This window comes from Macadamia integrifolia, chromosome 5 (genome assembly GCF_013358625.1).
Source record: "Macadamia integrifolia cultivar HAES 741 chromosome 5, SCU_Mint_v3, whole genome shotgun sequence".
Classification (NCBI taxonomy): domain Eukaryota; kingdom Viridiplantae; phylum Streptophyta; class Magnoliopsida; order Proteales; family Proteaceae; genus Macadamia; species Macadamia integrifolia.
Window position 1 is genome coordinate 43,757,115 of NC_056561.1, and position 22,234 is coordinate 43,779,348.

Genomic DNA, 22,234 nt, shown 5'->3' on the forward strand with positions numbered 1-22,234 from the left:
CTGCTGAAAAGAGGAAGATTGCTAGAATCTCCACCTTCCGCCTGGGTAAAATGACAAATTTACCTGATGCATATCGTAGAAGAGGAAAAGGGTCTGGTTCCTTATTGAACCACTTTTTACTGATACCAGGCTAGATAAGTGATCGGAATTCATTGTAATTTTAATTATCTTTTTATGAGAGATTTAGATAAGAGTTAGATATGAGTCTTACTTCAGTTTCCTTGTTTGATGTTATTTCCAATTTTATGTATCATTGTTGGAGTTGATTTCTATTTTATACTGGGCTCTTTAGTTTTATAAATATATTCGTAAACTTGCTACAAACATAAAATTGAATGGAATAGAAATTTGATTTGAAAGTTGCCTGCATGGCCAGAACAGCCTGTTGTCTGAGTGTGCTTCTCTCTGTTCCGCATATCCGAGATTCCCTCTTCATTGAGTTCTCTTCCTTTCCTCTGTTCATCAGCCTCTTCTCGCCCCTCCTTGTCCCTCTTGTTCTTCTATTCTTTTTCTTTCTGTTCTCATGATACTGCTGAACCAGTAGGGTTGGGAGGGATTTGTTCGATCTCCCTTATCCCTAATTCTTCCACTTCCTTACTTTATATGCTGATATACATCCCAGGGGCGATCCTACATGTGAAACTTGCTGGAAAGGTGAGACAGTCCCATGAGATCAGAACTGCTCTATTTTCTGGCTTCAATGCAAGTGACCTGTTCTAGTATTTCAAATCCTTTTTTTTTTAGATAATGGCTGGCTTTGGACTGGTTGTTAGGGCTAGGTGATTACATACCAGAAGTTGCACCTCCATTCGATCTTCCCTTGAGCAGCTACAGCTCCTTCGGTTGCCGCTGGTCTCTTCCTCCCATCATGAGGAAGAAGATAGGTTCTTTGCAGTACTTACAATTAAACCTATTTGCTATTATTATCCTTTAATAATTTGTTCCCATCTAATCCTCTCCTAAGTAATTCATCGAGATGCAATTCATCCCATTGAATTTACAGGCGAAAGATTTATCATCTCTATGGGATTAGATCCCGAGTTATTGCGAAGGCCCCTTCTTATGCTATTGTTTCCACTCAAGTCCTAAGCTATTTCCTCCTTCCAAATGACCCAACACTGTTCACATTAATTTTGCCACTCAACCAGTAATTGGGATATTTGACAACTGGGTGGGCCCATAGCGAACCCAAACAGGGTTTTCAAACCCCATTATTCCTTAATTCTAGGCTAGGTGACAACTACTTTGGTCAGCCTGCCTGGGTGACAACCAGGTTTTCCCTTTTTTCATAGGCTAGTGACACCAGAAAATATGAAGACACGTGTTACTTTTGCAAACCAAATCAGTGACAAAAGCACTTGCAATAAAACACATTCATTTCTGCAACAAGTTTTTAACATACTGCTGAGTATACACAGCTTGCAAGACAGCATCTAGATGGATGAATTGCATATCTTACAGAATTTTAGGATGCTTATGCATGTTTGTCACTCTTTTGCTCAGCAGCTATATTGAAAATATACAACAGTTTGGGGGAATGTTGTTTATATTGGGTGGTCATAAATAAGCAGCAAAAAGAGTGTAGAAAATCATATATCAATTCTGTACATCGGAGACCGTCATGGAAATAACAGGAATGTTTTATCCATTAGAAACTAAAAAGTACATGATAATTACTATAATCCATCAACCAAAGCATGAAAATATAAGCTGCAGAGATAAGCCAACCTGATACAGCTCATGAATTGCATTTCAAGCTATTCCAGTTCAGGGAACCAAAAGATGCCTGCTAAAAGAGAATTAGAAATAGCCAAATCATTACAACTACAAAGCTATCCTCGAGCAGAAACAGAGCTTCTTCACGATTTTTATAAGATAAAATAAAAAAAAGGGGGAGGGGGGGCAGGAAGAAAAAGGATTTCAGAAAGTAGTTTTACTACAACGGGTCTCCACTGAATACATACCTCTGTGCACTAGTTATGGTTGAGTTTTCTTGGTTTACAAAACGGGAGGTCCCAAGGAATACCTTATTTATGAAGATACTGTTTTCATGGAATAAACCAGAGGAGGTAAGTGCCATGTTACAACCATAACTGGAAGATTTTACAATTAATTCTAATTACAATAAGGTGTAGGACTGATGATGAACAGATACCTCTAAGTGACCACTCCTATTATGGTAATATCTTGGTTCAATCATACATGTGAAGAGGGAGATCATAAAGGATGTTGCACATACACCTAGAATAAGGCCAACAAAACAGAGACGCTCTTTGGATTCCTGTGAGATCAGAGATTCATTCAAAGTAAAGGGGAAAGAAATCACCTCCAATGCATAAGAGACTAACATAATGCATGGAACAGTTGTCATAACATAAGCCACAAAGTGAAAGAAAAAGCTTGTCACATGAGAAACATGTTTCAATGGTTAGCATATGCTCCAGTAAAATATCCAATGAATGTCAACAATAGTTCAATGCATAACAGATAATGAGGAGATGATTAGGAACAGACATAAAAACAAATTTTTCTTTCCAAATTTGGATTATCTTTTACTGTTTCAAATTAACTTGTGCTAACACCACCAAAATGAGTCTTGGTCGACACTTAAGAGGACTGCTTCAGCAAGGCGAAGAGTACATCTATCATTTTACCCAAAAAAATGTACAAAAGATTGTATTAAGAGAAGGAAATGTAAGCTCCAAAACAGTAAGTAACCACTAAAAATATAAGATAGAACCAGGAGCTCAAAACCATCCCAGACATGTATTCTCAAATATGCCATCGCCTGGGTTTTCAGCAATTACATCCACAACATTATAGATTTGAGACTCAAGAAAAGCCCTTTCCGAGCTTCTGTATTGCACAGTACATTTTTCTCCTAGAACCAACGGCATTTATCCCCATATCTTTGAGGTCCTCCAGCGTCAAGAGCGGTAAAACTTCATCATCCACCTCATGAATCTCGAAGACAGGTGCATAGCGACCTAAACCCAATCCATTGAGCCACATCCGCACACCATCTTCCAGAGACCGAGACCGAAACCTCTCCCTCTCCCTCTCCCTCTCCCTCTCGCCTATCCCGTTCCCATCCGCACTAGTGCCGCACTTCCAATCCCTAGCATCAGTATCCGATGGGCCATCCAATTCGACGGCATCATGATCTCTGCTTTCCGAAACCCTAGCCCGATGCAGTCTTCTCGGCCCGGGAAATTGCACCTCCCTTTCATTCCCATGCCCCCTATCAGAAGTTTGTCGCAAATCAACAGCCATATTTTCCAGTGACTGAATCGGGCTTTGTTCTTTCAGGGGGCTTTCCGAACCCTCCGGATCGAAATCTCTGTATCCTTCGCCCCCATCATCTCCACCGCTAAACTTGTCTTCTCCTTCCGTACCATCGTCAACCTTGGAGACCCAATTGGATCTGACCCTCTTCGTGCCTCCTCCCCCAGTCCCGCCTCCCCCTCTCCTCGCTTTCAAATCCTTCCCTTTACGGTTCCCAATCGCCAGCAAATCCAAATTGCCATCCCCGGAGAGATTCTTGTCTTCACCATCTAGGGTTTCATGGCAATCACCGCCATTAACCAAGTTGGTTAGAGGTCGAGTCTTGGAAGTCTTGGCAGCGGTACTCGCGTCCTTCAGAGAGGGGTTCCGATACTTGAACTCGTTGTTTTCGCCTGGAAGCCTCCACTGCTTGGTTCGCCGGACGTACGAATCGTAAGAAAGCGTCGCTGGCTGGTCGCCGATGTCACCTAATCGAACGCTGGGTCGACGTTGCCTCTTGGAGCCCAAAAAAGGGCCCATATTTTCCGATGAAACTCCTACGGTTGCTCCAACAGCTGCTCCGCCGTTCATCGGACCTTCTGCGGGCTGCAACTCTGCCATTGCAAGTGAAAACTAAGAGCGAGAGAGAGAAATAGAGAGATTAAAAGTGGCAGAAGAGAAGGGCTCGTAGGACAAGGAAGTGATCGATGATATGTTGTTGATAGTTGGTAGTTTTAAGTGAGATTTGCTTCGAGGACAAAGTACCAACAGATTAGTGTCACACCACTCTTTCCATTATTATCTCTCACTAAAACTACAATAGTGAAGAGAGAGAGAGAGGAAACGAGGAAGGAAATATTAATTGATGGGAGAAGCCTTGGTTGCTTTTTCTGTAGCACGGGAAGGGAAGAAAGAGTAAACGAGAGAGAGAGGAGAGAGTGACTGAGCGAAAAGAAAAGAGAGAAATGTAAACCTAATACTGCTTTTTTCGCCAAGCCCCTTTGATTAATCACCCCTACTTAGCTATAATTAATGACCACAATAGCCGGGCTTTTGGGTTTTCCGTGGAGAGGGTAGAGAGTCCGACCCGAAGTGAAAACGAAAAATTGCTTTCTCAGTTTCTCGTGTGTTCTGTTGACGGCACGTGTCCTACACAGAAGGATCCGATATTGACATGTGAACTTTGCAAAGAAAAGCACGATAAAATGGTGAACAGCTTGCGTCACACGAGTGCTCATATATTTTTCAACACGTGGGAAAAATCACGGTAACTTGGGATTGGGATTGGGCTTGGGCTTGGGCTTGGGCTTGGGCTTGGGGCCGTGGGCCTTGAAGTCATCTACACCCAGAGTCTAATTTTAGGGTCACAAGACACAACATCATTGGAGAATTGGGGTTAAAGGAAAATTAAATCCTTGTTTTTTACCCTCTAGATTTGAGGTTTGGTTTGCTGAATGATATTTATAGGACTAAATTTTCCTTCAGCATATAGAGAAGGAAGATGTCACGATATCATACATAAATCATATGGGAGGCTGATTCCACATCAGTTAGAAAAGGGATTTGATATGAGTTAACATGATCTTGGACTCTCTCACCTTATGGGGATGAGTTTTTTACAAAGGTTCATGTTAATTGAACTACATCTGGGTCCTGACTTAGTTCCTTCATGGGTCGCCCACTTGGAGTAATCATAGACCCATTAGGATTAAGAATCCTAACTGGCCAATTCTCGCCTCAATCCTTTGTTTGTCACTGTTCGTGCGGATCAACGTATGGTGCAACCCAATCCATTTCGCTGCAAGGAAAACGACATTGAAGTAATCCCCGTTCCTCCATTTGCTTTCCTTATTGACAATTCGCACCAAAAGAACGACATGGTGCCAAAGTGAAACCCCTAGACAAGGGGTACCAGCCACCATCCATGGATCTTGGAGTAAAGTAGAACCACTTAGAAATAGCTATCTAATCCAGTCGGTTGCTGTGGATGTTGATGAGCCGATTTGTGGGGTCAAATTCTTTACATGTTCATATTAGATCACCTCCTATCGATGAATTTGAAACTATCCCTTCCCATGCCAATCTCATGATACCGATGGTCATGGTAAGGGGAATCCTCTTTCACCATAGGTGAAGAGAATCTCGGTCCTTATTTTATATACTAGATGTCTGAGTCAATGTTGATACACCGATTCCTCCATGATCACATTGTAGGATTCAGAGCTCTGTTGGTTGAACTTTAACCGAACCTTGATTGATGGCAGACGTGATGGGCAATGGTTCTGTAACTTCTGTTAATAATAAAGAGCTCGGACAAGAAAAAAAAAAGCACAGGTTGGGAGTTAGGAATTGGGACAGATTGGTTCAGGTGGCTGTGTTTTCGGCCCAAATATGAAATACCATCGCCCCATGATTGAACGCTCCCCCCCTCTAGACCAATTTCTCAAGAAATCAATCACCGACTTCAGGAAAGGAGAGAGAACCAAATGGTTATTGTTTCAGCGGCACAACCAATCCAGGAACAGTAAAAATTTTAACAATAAGTATGCTACTGTGACATCAAGGATAATCCAACTAGGCAAGAATAGCAGTAAAGGCTCGATTACAATTTACAACAATCTTGTAGCAGTACAATGACATGTCAAGTATTTCGGTTTGACACTTTGGGGACCAAAGAAAAGAAGCTAGTTACAATGAAGCAAAATTCATAGGTGGAGATTTGGTTATTTCCCATGCATCATACAGTAGCTTTCCTAGAATGGTAGGAGCACTACTAATGGGTGGAATGGAAGCTCACCGGGCTGAATGACTCAAACTGTTAGGAATGACCAAGTTGATGATGAATGCTTTAGCGTGAGTACAGAATGCTTCACTGGGCAGATACATCTCTCAGTCCGGAACATTCCAAATATCTCTTGTACAGAGCATACCATGTCCAGGACTATGTTCCATGGGGTACATGGTTGTTCCTTTCACATATTTCTGATGCTCCATAGCAGCCTTTCTGAGGCTAAATATCTTCTTGGTCTTTCCCTCGCGCCACTGGGTGATCAAACATGCCCCTAGTGGGTCTCTTGATCCTGCCCCAGCCATCCTTCCCAAAAAAAGAAAAGAAAAGGATTTCAAGATATGCCCAAGAACTCTCTCCCCACCATTTTATCATTTCCTTGCCAAAATTAAAATACTTGGAATATGTCAAATAGAAGGTAGATAGTATTGCATAAAAAATCAGGAATATTTTGTAGTGGATAGAGTGACATTACAAGTAAGCTTCCATTCATCATTCATAATTTAAAGTGGTCATGCACACCACGCGTAAAATTACATTTTCATCTGAATCAACAAAAAAGGGGCTGGTGTGCAGCTTAGTAAAACCATTCCACAATATTTAGAATGAGTCTGATTGACCATGGTTTTCCCTTTTCCCTGTGTGTGTGTGTGTGTGTGTGTGTGTGTGTGTGTGTGTGTGTGTGTGTGTGTGTGTGTGTGTTGTGTTGTGTGTGTGTGTGTGTGTGTGTGTGTGTGTGTGTGTGTGTGTGTGTGTGTGTGTGTTTGTGTCTGTGTCTGTGTGTGTGTGTGTGTCTTGTGTGTGTGTGTGTGTGTTTTAGGTGACTGGGGGGAGGAAGGGTTGTTTAAATTAGCAGTCACTGACTAATAACATAAAAACCACACAGTAAACAGGAACCATACCCTCTCCCCCCAATTACATCACCAGTGTCTTCCAAGCCCCATCAGAATGTAAGAACCTCCATTGAGTCAAAAATATTTTCCCACCATTTACAACAACAAAGTCTTATCCCAACTTAATGGGGTAGGCTACATGGATCCAAGAAATGACTGAAAAGAGAAAAGGTAAAAGTGAAGGGACACTAAAGACAAAAATAGTAACGAAGTAGAACACAGCTAGATGGGGTCCGCTACATGGATCCTAGCCATCCAAGGCCATACTTGAAACAAGACCTAATTTGAGCATATCTTTCCTCACAACTTCCCCCAATGGTCATTTTTGGCCTACCCCTAGCTCTTTTAGACCCTTCTATCTGGATCAGATCACTCCTCCTTACTAGGGCATCCATAGGCCTCCGATGGACATGGCCACCACCTCAAACAACTTTTCAAAGCTTAAAACCAGGTAGCCCACAAAGATGTTCTAATAATTTCATACCCTTAAGTGGCTCAGCAGAAGGAATCTAGGTATGTCTGCTTAAAAGATCTCTGAAAATATTAAGGTTCTCTGATAACAGAAAATAGACTTGGCCGCACTGCCCTTCATAGCCCTAATACAAATTAAATTGCCCTTTCTTAGACCACTCACTTTGCTATTCTGGCACGTCAAAAAGGAAGAACAAAAGAGAAGAGGAACAACTGAACAAGGATGCTAACTGGGTATTTTAAGATTTTCAAAGATCTAGGTGAGTTTAGCATAAGATCCACGGTGGACCGCTTAACAGAACAATCACCAGGATCTCTGCCACAGGGTCTAGTACAGTGGAAGGATGATCTAATGGAACACAGATAGTCTACCTGATGATTTCCCTCAACTAGGTTAGTGCCGAGACTCGAACTGTGCACCAGGATGCCTACACAAAAAAGGATAATAGTGCTATTTCTAAAATTGGCAGTCCTAACCATCCTAACTATATCACTTTTATTCCATCAACACTTCAAGATTAAAGAGGGGTCAGGTGCTAGAACTAGTTACCTCAACTGTTTCTCCGATGCAATTCTTGCTGCAGTTAGCGTACTACGGCTGGGTGCCCACTTCACTACACGGTTAGGATCAGTCCGCATCGGGGAGTGGATTTTGACAAGCTTAAGAAAGACCATAAAAAATCCATAAGTACATAATTAGGAGTTAGCTCACGTCGGAGAGTGAATTCTGTGAAACCTAAAACATATCTACATCAGGAATGGCTAAGGAGAGGTAAGAACTCATGTCAAGAAGGGAGAATAGGATCATTGAGACCCTATTTTTGCCATACATGTGGCCACCATGCAAGGGAATGAACCCAATGTTCACTGCATCTCACCTACGTAATCTTCCAGCTAAGATACTTTATTAGATTAGATAATCTAATCAACGGTTAAGTTGCACTATTGCAACATGTTGGTCACAGACCCTACAGTAGCGGGAGCCTCGTGCACTGGGTTGCTCTGAATCTCACCAACCTGATCATGGACAGTTTGAAAATGAATATGAAAGACCATCCTGCAAATGAAGCGACATCAAAAGGGTATGGATAATTGAATCGACTTCTTTTTTTTTTGCCCAGTGTGATCTTCTAACAGAGAAATTGGTGGGTTCTCATCCCTGCACATGCACCACATGTATGGCTAGGTGAGGAGGAAAGCTCCTGGCTGTCCCTTCCTGTGGAACATTTCATAAATACAGAAGGTTCAGGAATGAAATAGATCTCCCAGAACACTTACTCCCAAACATTCCATCATCTGGTAGTATGCCCTGCCATGCAATGGAGTATGCCCCTGACGAGACTCAGAGAAATATCTAGTCCTGAAAGAAAACACAAGGTTCATGATCAGGCAAACATATTAAATAATACTAGCATTTTTTCAGGAGGAAATAAATGCTTGAATGGTCATTTACCATTCTTTATAACCCGGATCCACTGTGAAACCATACATATCAACGGATTCACAAACGGAGAGAGCAAATTCGAGAGCCTTGAGACCTGTTCCTTTTGCAGCTGAACCAAAAGATGTACCTAACATGAGATATACGGGGTTGCGTATTGGAACCTCCTGCAGAACGCATAATAATCAATAAGTTGCTAAAAGAAAGAGCATAAGGTGGAAATATATTGAAATGAAAAATCATCCCAAGAAATTCATGATTTATCTTTTTCACTCTATAACTCGTTAGTTTGTCAACAATCAAAGGTGATAAAGAATAGAAGGCAAATGGAAGTAATCAAAGTTAGCAAAACAAGATGGGAGGCACAACTTCAAGCTTGATATTAGCCAAGATGGGAAGCACAACTTCAAGCTTCACATATATAGCCATTTAAGTACGGGAAACCAGAAGTAAAACTGATGTATTAGTGAGCAAACTCTATGTAACGGACAGAAACCATAACCTACCCATGATGTTTCATCTGCAACTTAAGGACTCGATACAAACAAGACTTGCGTTGCTAATTTCTTAACCAGAACAAGGGCAAACAGAACAAAAATTAGACATTCAGCTATTTTTTGAGCTGTAAGAAATTTTTCTGAACCTATGTCAAAGTCTTAAGGTCATAAAAGTGTGTTAGATTCCAAAATAGAGAAAACTAACACATCTTCCGCAGGTAAACCCACTAATGGCAACAAAAAGAGCTATATAATGATAAATAAACAAAACATAAAACCATGCAAGTATAAAACCATTCAGATAAGGAATAAACCCTAATATCCTGTAAAACCAAGCAAGTAGAATAAAACGAGATACAAACCCGAATCATTTTGCTCATGATGTCGTGAATTGTGGTTTTAATGATCAAGACCTCCTTCCCAGTTTCTGTAAAACACAATCTTTAGCATGCCTCTACTAGTGTACGATGGGTCAAAGAACTGTTTAAGTGTTAGTTCCTACCATCTAACTCTGCAACTTTATCAAGTGCCTTGGCAGATCCCCTATTAAGAAGGCGAAATGTGCTTTTCCTACCTACATACTCTGTATAATTCTGTAATACAAGAAAGCACACAAAAGTACAAATGTATAATTCAATAGCACAAGAAGGCAGAGAAAGTATGTAAAATAGTTGAGAAGCGAGTAAAATAGCAGGAAATATCTAAGTAATGGAAATGAAACCTGGACTGGAGCTCCATTTTCTCTGACAACAGCATCATAAGCATCTATCTCCTTGCCAAACTTTGTTTTCAGAAGATCTCCAGAGTTGCCAACCACAGCACATCGACGGAATTGCCTTGGAACAAATGGCGGTGTTTCAGGGAGTACCAAAGCAAGTTTCTCCATGCATAGTGTCCTATTCTCACAGTGATTGCTGGATTTTTTTTTTCCCCATTGGTGGGGAGGGGAGGGGGAAGAGAGAGAGGTCAGACCATATACGACTTTAAAATATCTCCATAGCAAAAAAAATCCAAGTCTTTATAAGTACCTCAACATTGCCTTCCTACTATATCCCAAGACTATCCCACAAATACAGATGTCAAGGTCGCATGAAAACTAAACAATACTTGACAAGATCTTTAACGCACAATAGATATAATTCCTTGACAGATTACTTACTAATTCTTGGACAGGTTTTGAGGTTTTCATATATCTTTTGAAGTGATTGGAAAGTGCCACAAGGTTTTCGGAGAAAAACTGATAGAACTAGCTCTTTCTCTATTTAATTTTCGGTTACTAAATAATTCTGTCTATGTTTTACTATTTTTAAAAATTTTATAACACCAAATCATAAATACTTACAGAAGATTGCCCTTATTGATCCTACGCCACGCATATTCCTCCCATCCATTTGGTAGAGCATTAATAAATTCCCTTGTCAGTATTGTTGTACTATTCCTGACCTGCACAATTCAGAGTAGACCACAGCAATAAGCAACAAACTGAATCCAGACCATAAGCAGTACCTTCAGGTGGGGAGGAGGGGGTTACCAACACTCAAATGGGGGGAAATAATCTTAAAGAATGTGATACTAATCAAATTTAAGACCAAAGAAACAAACAAAAAAGAAAAAAAAAAGAAAAACATTAACCTTGTTAGTGAATTGTGAAACAATATCTTACCCGTTCCCATGTAGCAACAGCTTCGCAGAGATTAAAATTGAATGACAAGCCTTCAAGTTCTCCTGATTTAGGATCCCTCTGCGGATATAATGTGTACAAAAACAAATGAGGTGAATGAGAGGATACTATGTCCTAAAATTAATCGTGGGAGAGAGAATCCTATAACAAGATAATTTTCTTCGTAATGGTTTCACTATGATAACCTTCCGTTTGGCTTCCCAGGCCTGTCATGTTGGACAACCTACGTTTGTCCAAAACAATGACAAGCTTTTCCCTGTACAAACCACATAAGAACCATGCAACAAAAATATTTAATTTTTCAAAATTTTACCATGTTGGATACCAATCAGACTTCTGTTTCCTGTGTAAGACCATATAATTTTCCCATAAGGTGCCATGTTGAACAGCAATCATGCTTGTGTCCATGTCCATGTTAACTAGGAAAGTGTTCATGATCCATAAACAAACTAAAGTACCTACCCACTTGGGAATAGTGTCATCAGGAAACTGGATTGTAACTTGGCAATAATCTCTACCATCCAAAGCTTGTAATCCCAAGCCATTTGCACTCTGCAGCATTAGGTCACGATGTAAATCCATTGAAGCATTTTCTTGTCCAGAATAAAACAATAAGAATCATAACGAAGAGCACAAGTTACTGTCTTAAATAAATAGATGAAATAAATAATGAAAATGAGAAGAAAAAAAAAAGCTCACTACTGACTGATACTACTACTAGCCATATTACCCTAAGTCCCAAGTTTATATATTCAAAAAGGCTACCAGAAATTGACCACCAGGGGATAGGATTACAGACCATCAGCCTATTCTCCTGGGTTGACCCTCCACTAGCAACACTCCTAATAAATATTTAATGTAAAATGCAATTGTGACAAACCCAAGATCTGTAACCCATAACTGCAAGAGAGAGATTGATGGAGAAGAATCGAAGGGACTGCCAAAGAGACTAACAGCCGATGGCTTGGCAGTCCCCCTTATTGAGTATTTATGATAATCAAAACCAATAACATTACAAATAGAGACCTTGTGGAATTAAGAAATAGGAATCCTAATCTAACTAATTCAGGAAACAAAGTACTAGCCTAAGTGTAGCCCAACAAGGAAATGATAAACTAAAAGTAAGAGATAATCCAGCCACGGTAGGGACACTCCCCCTATGCTGGTATACATCAAACACCCCTTGGTTTATATCTTTATCAGCAGTATAAGTATTGGACTCCACTGATCCAATCCAAGTTTGGCTTAATTTGCAAGGAGTAGAATGGATTCAGCTGATCCAGGCATCCAGCCAATTCGATCCCAATATTTAAAACCTAATTTTCAGGTACATCTGACCATTATCTTCAGCTTGAGAGAAGGACTCTAGCAGAAAGACAGCCGCACTAGTAGTGGCCCAACACAAGCTGACTGCTGTGCTTGAACAGTTTTTGTTTTGAACCCCCTAATTTCTTCCTTCAAAGGAACACCGCACAAAACATCAAAGAACAGTGGGATGCTTAGCACTGTGGAAAGCATCACCATGGAAATGATGAAGAATAAATCTCCTGCACAACCTAAAGGCTCCCATGAATTATTAGTTTTGCACATGGCATGCAGTATGCTTGTTTTTGTTTGTTATGGATTGAACCCTTAAATAGCTAATTTGGATGCTGTCGGCTGCTAGCTGATATATATATATATATATATATACACACACACACATAGCTTGTAGCTATTTGGCCCCGATTACTACACATATGCAAGTCAAATGAGGGCTTTACGCTACAATTACTTAGATTTCAAATGTACCTCTCAAGGCAGAAGCAGGAGAGAATGAATGGTGCACTCCAAAATCAAAGCTCAAGCAACCGAAGGTACAGATAGTATATCTTCTGTGAGGTGCAATTTTAAAGACTGAATACATGTGACTATTCATTTCCATTTAGTGGTCTTCCATACCTGCATCTGGATGGTGCACTTGGTGTGCATAGAGTATAATGGATCTCAGCCACTAATTGTCATAAAAAATTGAAAGTCACTCTCTCTTTAAAGATGCAGAATATGCAAATCAGATGAGGAGCGTTCTAGACAACATAGTAACTCAAATTTGAAATGCATGTTTCAATGGAAGAGAAAGAGAACAGACAGAGCCTCCAAAGCCTCAGATCATGTACATGGCATGTACAAATAGAATATTGCATTTCTTCTAGTGTTATTAATTTATTAGAGTTTTATTTGGAATCCAATCCACCTGACTAGCATCTGCAATTTGTCTAAACATTGCGCTTGATTTACATAGATAAGAGAGAACCTTACAACGATTGAATATAAATTTTTTTTAAAAAAAAATTACAACACAACATGGTGTGACACAATGCAAATTACAACAAAACATAATTTGAAAAGGCTGAGCAACAATTCATGAGTATCAATAGTAATACTCACCACACACTTCTTGAACCCGCTCTGCAAGGCTAGCAATGCACTCAAATCTTCATCCGATATGCTAGATTTCTCATCTGTAGAAAAAGAAATCCGCCATTAAGATAGAGGTTTAATAAATGGGAAAAAAAAGGATAAAGAAACATCAAATCTTGCCTGTGATGTTGAAAACGAGTCTAGAAATTCTATAGAAATCAAAAGGCCAACCGCAAAGGTTTAAGTCTACCGAAGCTTAACCAAGAATATGCAAGATTTAAAAGTAAGGCAAATGGAGAAGTTACAGAAAGACTTTACCAAACAAATTCGAGACTCCTGCAATGTAGATGAGAGTCGCCCCTAAACCTGACGTCAAAGCAATTGCGAGACCCAACTGTAAGATCCTCATCTATTGAAGTCTGGGAAATGGAACGACTATACCAAAAGCTTCTCACTCGAGAAACCCTAATTACGTTCCAGAATCTGAATAAGCAGACGCTGAACAATGGATTTCTACTTTGAATCTTTGATCGAGCTCTACGACTGAAGCTTGATCTGCTCGAAGTCTGTAATACTTCGCGGGCAATTTCTGTCACTCCGCTATAGTCATCTTATATTTACTCAAATTCTCCTACTAGAAGTTCTTTTCAAGATTCCCCTACAAAACCAAAGTTTTACCTCTCCTTCACCCCTCACCCTGATATTTCAAAATTTCCAAATTATACCCCTCAGACTTTCTACTCCGTATTTATAAGGCAGCTCTTTCTAGTAAGAGTTCTTTGTTTTTGTCTTTACCTTTTATATCCTCTTACAAAGTGGAAGTGATTTTTTTTTTTTTTTATTTAGATAAAGAGTGGAAATAGATAACAAACTCCAGACCTCCTACCTCCTAGTGAGCATATAGACTTTTTTACCCACCATAACTCTCAACTACACCAGGCAAATTTGGAAAGCTAAGAAGTACTCATTTATTTTCTATCATACTAACTTGTCTCTTCTTAGCATCAGTAGGGTTTTTGTAGGAATAGGAATACCCCGAAAATCGCTATTTCTTTACGCTCTCCCCTTCCTTCTCGATCTCCTCTTCATCTCATCGTCTTTTGAGATGGTGCTTGGAATTCTAACCCTTTTCATGGTGGCAGAGGAGTAATGACAAGGAAACACAATGGTTGTTGCTACAAAGTGTAAGCATAACTATGCATTTTTGCATATGTGATGGAAGCCAAAGCAATTAGAGATGGGCTATTGTTAGCCTAAAGTATTCAAATCAAGAACATCTGTGTCCTTCTAATTGCAAAGCTCTTGTAGCTTTGATCAACTCTTCTATTAGTTCTATTGATATACAAATCCTTATGGGTTAAGGTTGAGTTAGATCGGATCGATGTACAAACCTTTCTAGGTTAGGGTTGAACTAAGCCGGATTGTTGTATAAACCATTCTAGGTTGGGGTTGAACTGAACCAGATGTACAAATCTCTCCGGATTGGTGAATTGGATTGGATTGATGCACGAATCTATCAAAGTCAAGTTGAATTGGACCGAATCAATGTACAAGTCTCCCAAGTTGGTATGAATCTCTATGGATTGGTTGAACTGGACCTGAATTGATGTACGAATCTCTTCAAGTTGAATGAGCTAGACCTAACCAATATACAAATATATATGGGTTTGATGAGCTAGATAGGTTCCTCCAAGGGATGCGATCGTTTTCTTTCACGATAGATTTAGTATTTGGTCAAGAAGTCACTAGGATTCTCCATAACTATTTCACGGACCTCCTTTTGTTCTAAATTTCGAATTTCACTCTACTGTCAAAACTAGGGGTGCAACAGGGCCAGGTTGGGCCAGGCTTCTTAAAACACTATCCCAACTCTAAGTCCCCTTAGCTGGGCCCAAACCCACCTTGACCTTAACTCAGGGCCACAAAACTTCAATCCAAGCCCAACCCGTACCTGCCCTTATTGGCCCTAATTTTTCAGGGCCTGGCCGAACCGAGATTACCCTGTTGGCCCTGTCCCTGACCTTGACCTTGGTTTACCATCAAGGGCCGAGATGACCCTGATTGATCCTGACCCTCATTTGCCATCAAGAGTTGTGTATATCCTAACCCTATAAAATATGAAATAACTAAAAAATAAAAAATATTAATAATAAAGACGAGATAAAAAAACAGTCACAAATTACTTGTCATGAGGAGAATATTCTAAAGCAAACCTTCAAATAATACAAATAACTCTAACTATTATGGTAAAAAAAGAGGAAATCATCTTAAGAAAGCAAACAATTCAAAAGATTTCAACTATTTATCATAATAAACAAAGAGATCATTCTAATAAGGCAAACAATTCAAAGATCTCAAATTACATGTTATGTTAAACAAAGAGGAGAACATTACGGATGATTTCTCGAACGATGCAGTGATGTCTGTTAAGGGACGAAGGAATGACACAATGTGCACTCATGTGGTGGGATATTGAAACTCTAACGTCCGAGAGTGATCAGTGAAGCGATTATTAAACGTAGAACTTTTGCAGCAAAAGGAAAGCGAGAGAGATTGGTGAGAGGACATATTAGGGTTTTTTTATATGTCAATGTCAAAAAATATCTAAAATTAGGTTAAAATCAGGATTAACATCAGGGTCACAACCAGGGTCAACATCAGGGCCAAAAACCAGGGTCGGGCTCAAGGCGGGTTGGCGGGCCAAAGACATCAACTCTTACCCGCCCTGACCCTGACTCAAGGCCAAATTTTCAGGGTCGGTCTGACCTCAGGGCCAAATTATTCGGGTCAGTCCTTATTCCGGATCAGGGCAGGTTCGGGCCGTCAAGGCCAAGCTTGCACCCCTAGTCAAAACAAAAAATATTTGAATGAAATTTCGAGTCATTTTATTTCATTTATGTGAAATTCCTACAAAATTTTAAACCTTAGTCGTGACATGTACCCAAGCTGACACCAAAAAAAAAAAAAGAGACAAGTATCCAAGCCTACGAGGGAGCCCTTTGAATCAATGTGGAGCTATTAAACGTTTTTATTTTTTATTAAAATCTCAAAAAATACAGCAACATCACTTTATCTCAACTTAATGACGTCACTACATCCTACATGGACCCAAACAAGGACAAGAATAAAAAAGAAAGTAAAAGGAAAAGAAATAGATCATTAAAATAATAACAACGTAGAACACAGCTGATGAGATCTAATACCTATATCCTGGCCCTCGAATTTGTTGTATTAGAAGAAAAACAATGAAAGGAATAAGAGAAAGCTGAAGAAGCATATGGGTACGGATTCTTTGCCTAGACTCAAATGATATAAAACCTAATTCAACCTGGACTAGTCCAACTGACCTTACACTGAAAAGCTTGGGATTTCTCAACTAAAGCATTGTCCCATATGTTAGAAATCCTAGCCCAAGCCCCCCCCCCCCAAAAAAAAGGTATCCCCCGCCCCTTTTTTTTCAAGCTCAAACTAACACCACTAAAGCCTAGTATTCCTCGAACAGATGTAAATTGGTCAATCATGCTCATGTATGATGGAAATAGAATTTTTATTAGCTCAAACCCATTTGAAATATTATTATTATTATTATTATTATTATTATTATTATTATTATTATTATTATTATTATTTTGGTAAAAGAAGAATTATATATTAACTCTAGTAACAAAATAAGGATGAATTGTACATATTAAGTTAAACACGGAAAAGAGGAAATAAGAGGGGGAGGCCGATTCTACCACAAAATAGAAAGTCAATTATGAGTTCTGAACGCAACGAGAGCATTAGTGATCAAATTTCATTGTCTATATACATGATGGGAAGAGAAAGTTGAGGCTGACCATACATGAAAATTGGTTGCCAAGCTTTGATGATTAAACCTACAATTTCAAAACTAGGCTTAAAATGAAATGGAATGATTATGTAGCCTCACAAAACACCTGTGAAGGTGACAAATCTTTCAAGCAATAAGATATTTTTCCTAAATTATTTTTGGAGATGGTTGGGCATGGCTCCAGCTTTCATTATGTTTAACAGTATACATTAATCACAAGGCTGAACATAGGAGGGAAAGAGAATCTTTTCCGAAAAAGAAAGAAGAAAGGATGACACATAAGTTGGGCATCTGACGTAAAACCTTAAGCAACATAGCTCAAATAAACATAGCACTTTTCACCCAAGAAAAAGGGATTAATATAGCATTCTCTTATATTATTTGCCCCCTAAAGCTTCAAATCGAATCAGATCAATCGATTAGGAATCGACTTGAGGCTGATCCTAACTTCTCTTGATCTGACAATTGATTTCAAAAAAAAAAAAAAAAAACCTAAATGCCTTAGAATATACCAATTTCGAGGTCAGTTCGAACCAATCTAATCTAAATTAGAATCGACTGGACTGATCTGATCCCAATGCCAAGTTTCTTAACTCTACCCTTAATCTAGCTTCTTTCATTAATAAAGCAATTGAAATCCATGTAGGCGTGTCAAAAGTTAGCCCACACTTATTTGAACTGGTCAGTTGATCAAGCTCAACATTGGTCCAGTTGATTGCTTAAATGTGTCAAGTTCAAGCATCAAAAAATTAATAATTGTATAGTCCAGATACAAGGGTGGCCCGATCAGGACCGATCAATAATCAAATATTGTCAAATGTTTATAGCATAATTAACCAGTTTAAGCTGATTATACCCGTTTAAGGACCATTTATTCCCAATCAATAAATTCATCCATTTAAATCCTAATTAGTCCAATTACAGACAAGAAACCGACCGACTAAATAGAAACATATCCATGCCCTGGCCTACGAGGCCTAATTACCTAAATAGACGTAAATTGATGAAAATAATGCAGATTTACTGTTGGAATAAAATTAACCATTATTCAATGAAGAGAAATTACAAGTAGAAATTCTCTTATCCTATTAGGAAGGATCTCAATTCATAATTATCCATGACTGTTTATGTCTCTGATATGATCACTTAATGAATTGCAGAGGGAAGTGAAACTGGTGTGGACCGATTAAGACTAACCAAAAACTGGTCCGGCCGACCGGTTGACACCCTACATCCATGAACGGCAACATCACAATTCTATTTCTTAGCATACAAGCAATAACAAATCAACATTCTCCTTTTTATTCCATTAAATAAACAATACTAGTTATGTTTGGAAGGCAAGAATTGAAAAGAATAGAAAAACATAATAAGGAAGAAAAAAAATTTTAATGGCAGCCATTGAAGAACTAGCTTGGATAGATAAGGGCTCTAAGAGGAAGGAGGCCGCCGCTTCAATGGACCTTCATTATTATTATTGATTAGAAATAACAGAAGTTGTTGGAGCCAGATGATGATTGATTTATAAGCATTTGCTTCTGGTCCTCTATATCCCCAGTGAATAGATCTTCATTATCCTGAAAAATGAAGATGATATTCTATTTAAGATATTGGTTTTGTTAATCTTATATATCTTTCACTCTAAAAATCTTGGGAAATTACTGGGTTTATTCTGATCATTTATACCTTGCAGAAGACAATGGGCCTCTGCCCTTGTTGCAGCTGTGTCAAGCAAACTGAACTGTCCATAGTAGGGTAGTTATGTAATATGGTGGTGAAGGTAGTTGCTGCTTCAGGTAAACTACCCAGTTTCTGGAATTGCATAATTATGGAAGTTAATTATCATAATTAATGGTCCAAAGGAAAAGAATATGGAAAAGGATTTCATGACATTACCATGAAATGAGCCAAGTCCTCCTCAAATCCATATGACATGTGATTCACAGAAGAAAGCTTCATAGAGAGGGTCTGCAAGAAGGAATTGAAACACCATTAATGATTTCCTTACTTCTCATTTATTTAAACAAAAATAACTAAGAAAATAGTTGAATTATGGAATTATAACCTCAACTTGATTCTGTAGGGACTGGACATAGTTGATTATTGAATCCAATACAAAGGCCTTGCTGTTTATCTATTAGCAATCAAACCACATTAATGATCAAAACATCAAAAAGAAAAGAAAAGAAAAAAAAGCTTCCTAGGTGTCACTTTACCTATTTAATACCCTTCACTATTTGCCACTTTGCAATATGTGGATTAGTCATTATGATAGAGGACCCCGCATACATTTCAATGATCAAATTTTAGTCCACAGTAAATGAGGAAAGTTTCTCAAACTCTAATTCAAAGTTTTAGTAAAATTACCAAAATTTCATCAAATGGAAATGAAACATAAAATACAAAATGGCATCTTTTGTAATTTTAGCTACCTCTTCCAGAGAGTGGATTAAGTCATCGTACGGTCTGGTCCATATAAATAGAACCCATTCAAAGACAAACTCTGAGGTGGATTCCATCAGTTTGGATCAAAACGTACATGAATGGTTCGAACTTATACGAGAACTTGATCTCAATCCCTCTTCTACTCATTTTAAGTTGAAATTGTACCAATGACATGTTTGTCCGGTTCACCAATCCATGTTTTGCCATGTGGCAAATAGTGAAATTATACTTAGGGAAAGAAAACCGAAAAATAATCCCCCTCAAGCTTGAAGAGAAAGAAAACTGAAATCTCAACCTGTTCACAACCAGGAACAAGAGCTTGCAACTGCTTCATCTTCTTACTAATTTTCTCTCTTCTTACCTGAAAACCCAGAAAAGAAAAATCATTATAAAGCTCTCATAGTGTGGAGGCTCAGTGGGGTATATGAATTTATTGTTTTTATTAATTACCCTTTCTGCAAGGCTGTGGCGGTCTGTTGCTTGCCCTCTCCTCGCTCTTACATGAACATAGTCTGTAGGGGACCCCTCATTATCTTTCTTCTCATTCGTACGATCACATTTCTTTCTTTTCTTGTCTTTACCTTGTGTCACATCCTAATCAAGCAAATCTTAGAAATGAAACTACTAAAGCAAAAAATTAAGACTACTCAGAAAGGAAGAACAATAACAACTTACTTTGGAGTGGCCCTTCTTCCCCTTATCCATTTGGGTTTTCTTCAGAGTTACTAGATCACAAGTTTGAGGCTCAATCACTGAAGGTTCTTTATCAACATTACAGAAAATTCTGTCTTTGTTTTCCAAGCAACTTTCTTCATGAACTGTTACATCAAGAGCAACATTTTGATGAGGATGAGACGAGTAACATGAGAAAAAACTATCCTCGATGTCTCCAAAGTCTGATAAGTTTGGTGGGATCCAAATGGGAGATTTTGGAAACCAATAGGAGTGGAGAAGAGAAGAAGAGCATTGGTCTGAAAAGTCTTCCATTGTTCTTGAGAACGAAAGATAATAAAGACTAGATAGACAGAGAACTGGAGAAGTAGCAGTCAAGGAAGATGTGGGGTGAGACAAATAAGACGAGCCCAGGTTTATATAATAAAGACCTCTAGAGAGAGACAGAGAGAGAGAGAGAGAGTTTGTTGCTAGATTCTTTGCATTCATGGTCTTATCAGTGAGTCTCTCCGCCCTTTCTCTCAGTCAAGCTTTGTTTTGGACTGGAATGTTGCCCTTGTTTTATTTCCTTTGCTTTGTCTCTTTTCAATTTTAGAAGTTGTGAAAGGATAAAATGTAGTTTGGCTCCCCAGAAAAGAAACGTGAAATGTTTGGCATACCGTGGGAAGATTTCCATTAATTATAAGGAAACTAGATAAATGGTTGTATATATCCTTCTAGGCAACCAGAACCAGATAGATTTGAGGAAACCTTGTTCAACGTACGCAACTCTCTCTTTCTGTAGCTTTGCCAGCCAACAGATCAACCATGGCCTACTGAATAGATGGCCCACACAAGCAACACGTGTTTTTAAAAAAAATTGAATCAGGCTCGGAATCGAATTTTGATATCAATATGGATCCCTGAAACTTTTCTCATAGTTGTTAGAATGTTTATCAAAATTAGCAAGTTGATTATGTTGCCTGGAACTTGAGCTTGACACCTAAACATGAAATTTTTGCTCACCACAACTCACCAGTTGCGCACGCTAGGCAATTGTTAAAAAACATGAAGCAAGAATGATTACATTTAAAACGGTATATCTTGCCTTCTTCACGCCTTTGAACCCGGACTTCATACGTGTAACCATATTAATACCAATTAATTAAGGATAGAAGGTAAAAGAATAGCTCTATCCCCTATGGGTTTGGCGCCCCTTGGATGTTTAGTGATAGTAGTGTGGTAAGAAGGTTGAAGCACGGCTCTTATCCCATATGGGTAGGCCCTAGCTAGCTTGGCCATTTTGTGGCAGAAGGCAGAAGTCGCCAGTTATACTATGCTATTTATGGCATTCAAGGCAGCATGGAATAGTGGAAAGCAGATAAAAGAAGCTTCATCAAATTATATACCGTTTTGGCTATCAATTGAAATAAGATGCTGGACAGGACTTTCACATGATCGCTATCCTTGAGAATCCAATGTCCAGTAAGGCATCCCCCCGGCCCCACTCTTTTCTCTCTCCCCAAGTATGGTATGAGGAATCGGACCTGTCAGAATGGATTGGATTAGTATTGCCTTTGTTCGATCCCAATTCTCAGCTGATAATGTATCATTGGATCGATATGGACAAAGGGTAATAAGGTAAAAAAAAAAATAATGAAAATTATAGGTGTTATAGCAAACACCAACAAATACGAAAATAAATCAAGATAGATTCGCACAACACAGATTTAACGAAATTCACACACCAATGTAGTGTGCTGCGTCCTTGGGCGAAGAAGATGTTTCACTATGTAGAAGAGAGTTTACACCCAAACAATGGCGAGAAAACTCGCTCTGAAATTCTAGCTCGAAAAACCCCTCAAATTACA

General features: G+C 39.0%; 3 protein-coding genes across 7 annotated transcripts; all 3 read right to left on the reverse strand.

Annotated features, from left to right (window-relative positions):
• Positions 1–2,620: 2,620 nt before the first annotated feature.
• LOC122079881 (ankyrin repeat and SAM domain-containing protein 6-like) lies at positions 2,621–4,253 on the reverse strand. Its single transcript, XM_042646645.1, has one exon. It carries the CDS (start codon positions 3,883–3,885, stop codon positions 2,833–2,835), a length of 1,053 nt encoding a protein of 350 aa, XP_042502579.1. The 5' UTR covers positions 3,886–4,253; the 3' UTR covers positions 2,621–2,832.
• A 1,577-nt stretch (positions 4,254–5,830) lies between these two features.
• Positions 5,831–14,118, reverse strand: LOC122078152 (sialyltransferase-like protein 2). 5 transcript variants are annotated; one of them, XM_042644015.1, is made up of 13 exons: positions 13,754–14,118; positions 13,463–13,536; positions 11,498–11,587; positions 11,018–11,095; positions 10,697–10,797; positions 10,076–10,268; positions 9,857–9,947; positions 9,717–9,781; positions 8,870–9,024; positions 8,695–8,776; positions 7,967–8,076; positions 7,789–7,844; positions 6,222–6,358 (listed from the first exon to the last, which is right to left on the reverse strand). In XM_042644015.1, the coding sequence occupies exons 1-12, from the start codon at positions 13,842–13,844 to the stop codon at positions 7,811–7,813; spliced, it is 1,164 nt and encodes a 387-aa protein (XP_042499949.1). In that variant the 5' UTR covers positions 13,845–14,118; the 3' UTR covers positions 6,222–6,358; positions 7,789–7,810. The 5 variants fall into 5 exon arrangements, with proteins under 5 accessions (XP_042499946.1, XP_042499947.1, XP_042499949.1 ...); XM_042644016.1 differs by lacking the exon at positions 6,222–6,358 and adding an exon at positions 6,999–7,541; XM_042644012.1 differs by lacking the exon at positions 7,789–7,844 and having other exon boundaries at positions 5,831–6,358; positions 13,754–14,116.
• A 4,428-nt stretch (positions 14,119–18,546) lies between these two features.
• LOC122080408 (transcription factor bHLH137-like) lies at positions 18,547–20,945 on the reverse strand. The gene is made up of 7 exons (XM_042647371.1): positions 20,388–20,945; positions 20,163–20,306; positions 20,008–20,073; positions 19,333–19,401; positions 19,164–19,235; positions 18,954–19,079; positions 18,547–18,844 (listed from the first exon to the last, which is right to left on the reverse strand). The coding sequence occupies exons 1-7, from the start codon at positions 20,871–20,873 to the stop codon at positions 18,749–18,751; spliced, it is 1,059 nt and encodes a 352-aa protein (XP_042503305.1). The 5' UTR covers positions 20,874–20,945; the 3' UTR covers positions 18,547–18,748.
• Between the last annotated feature and the right edge of the window lie 1,289 nt (positions 20,946–22,234).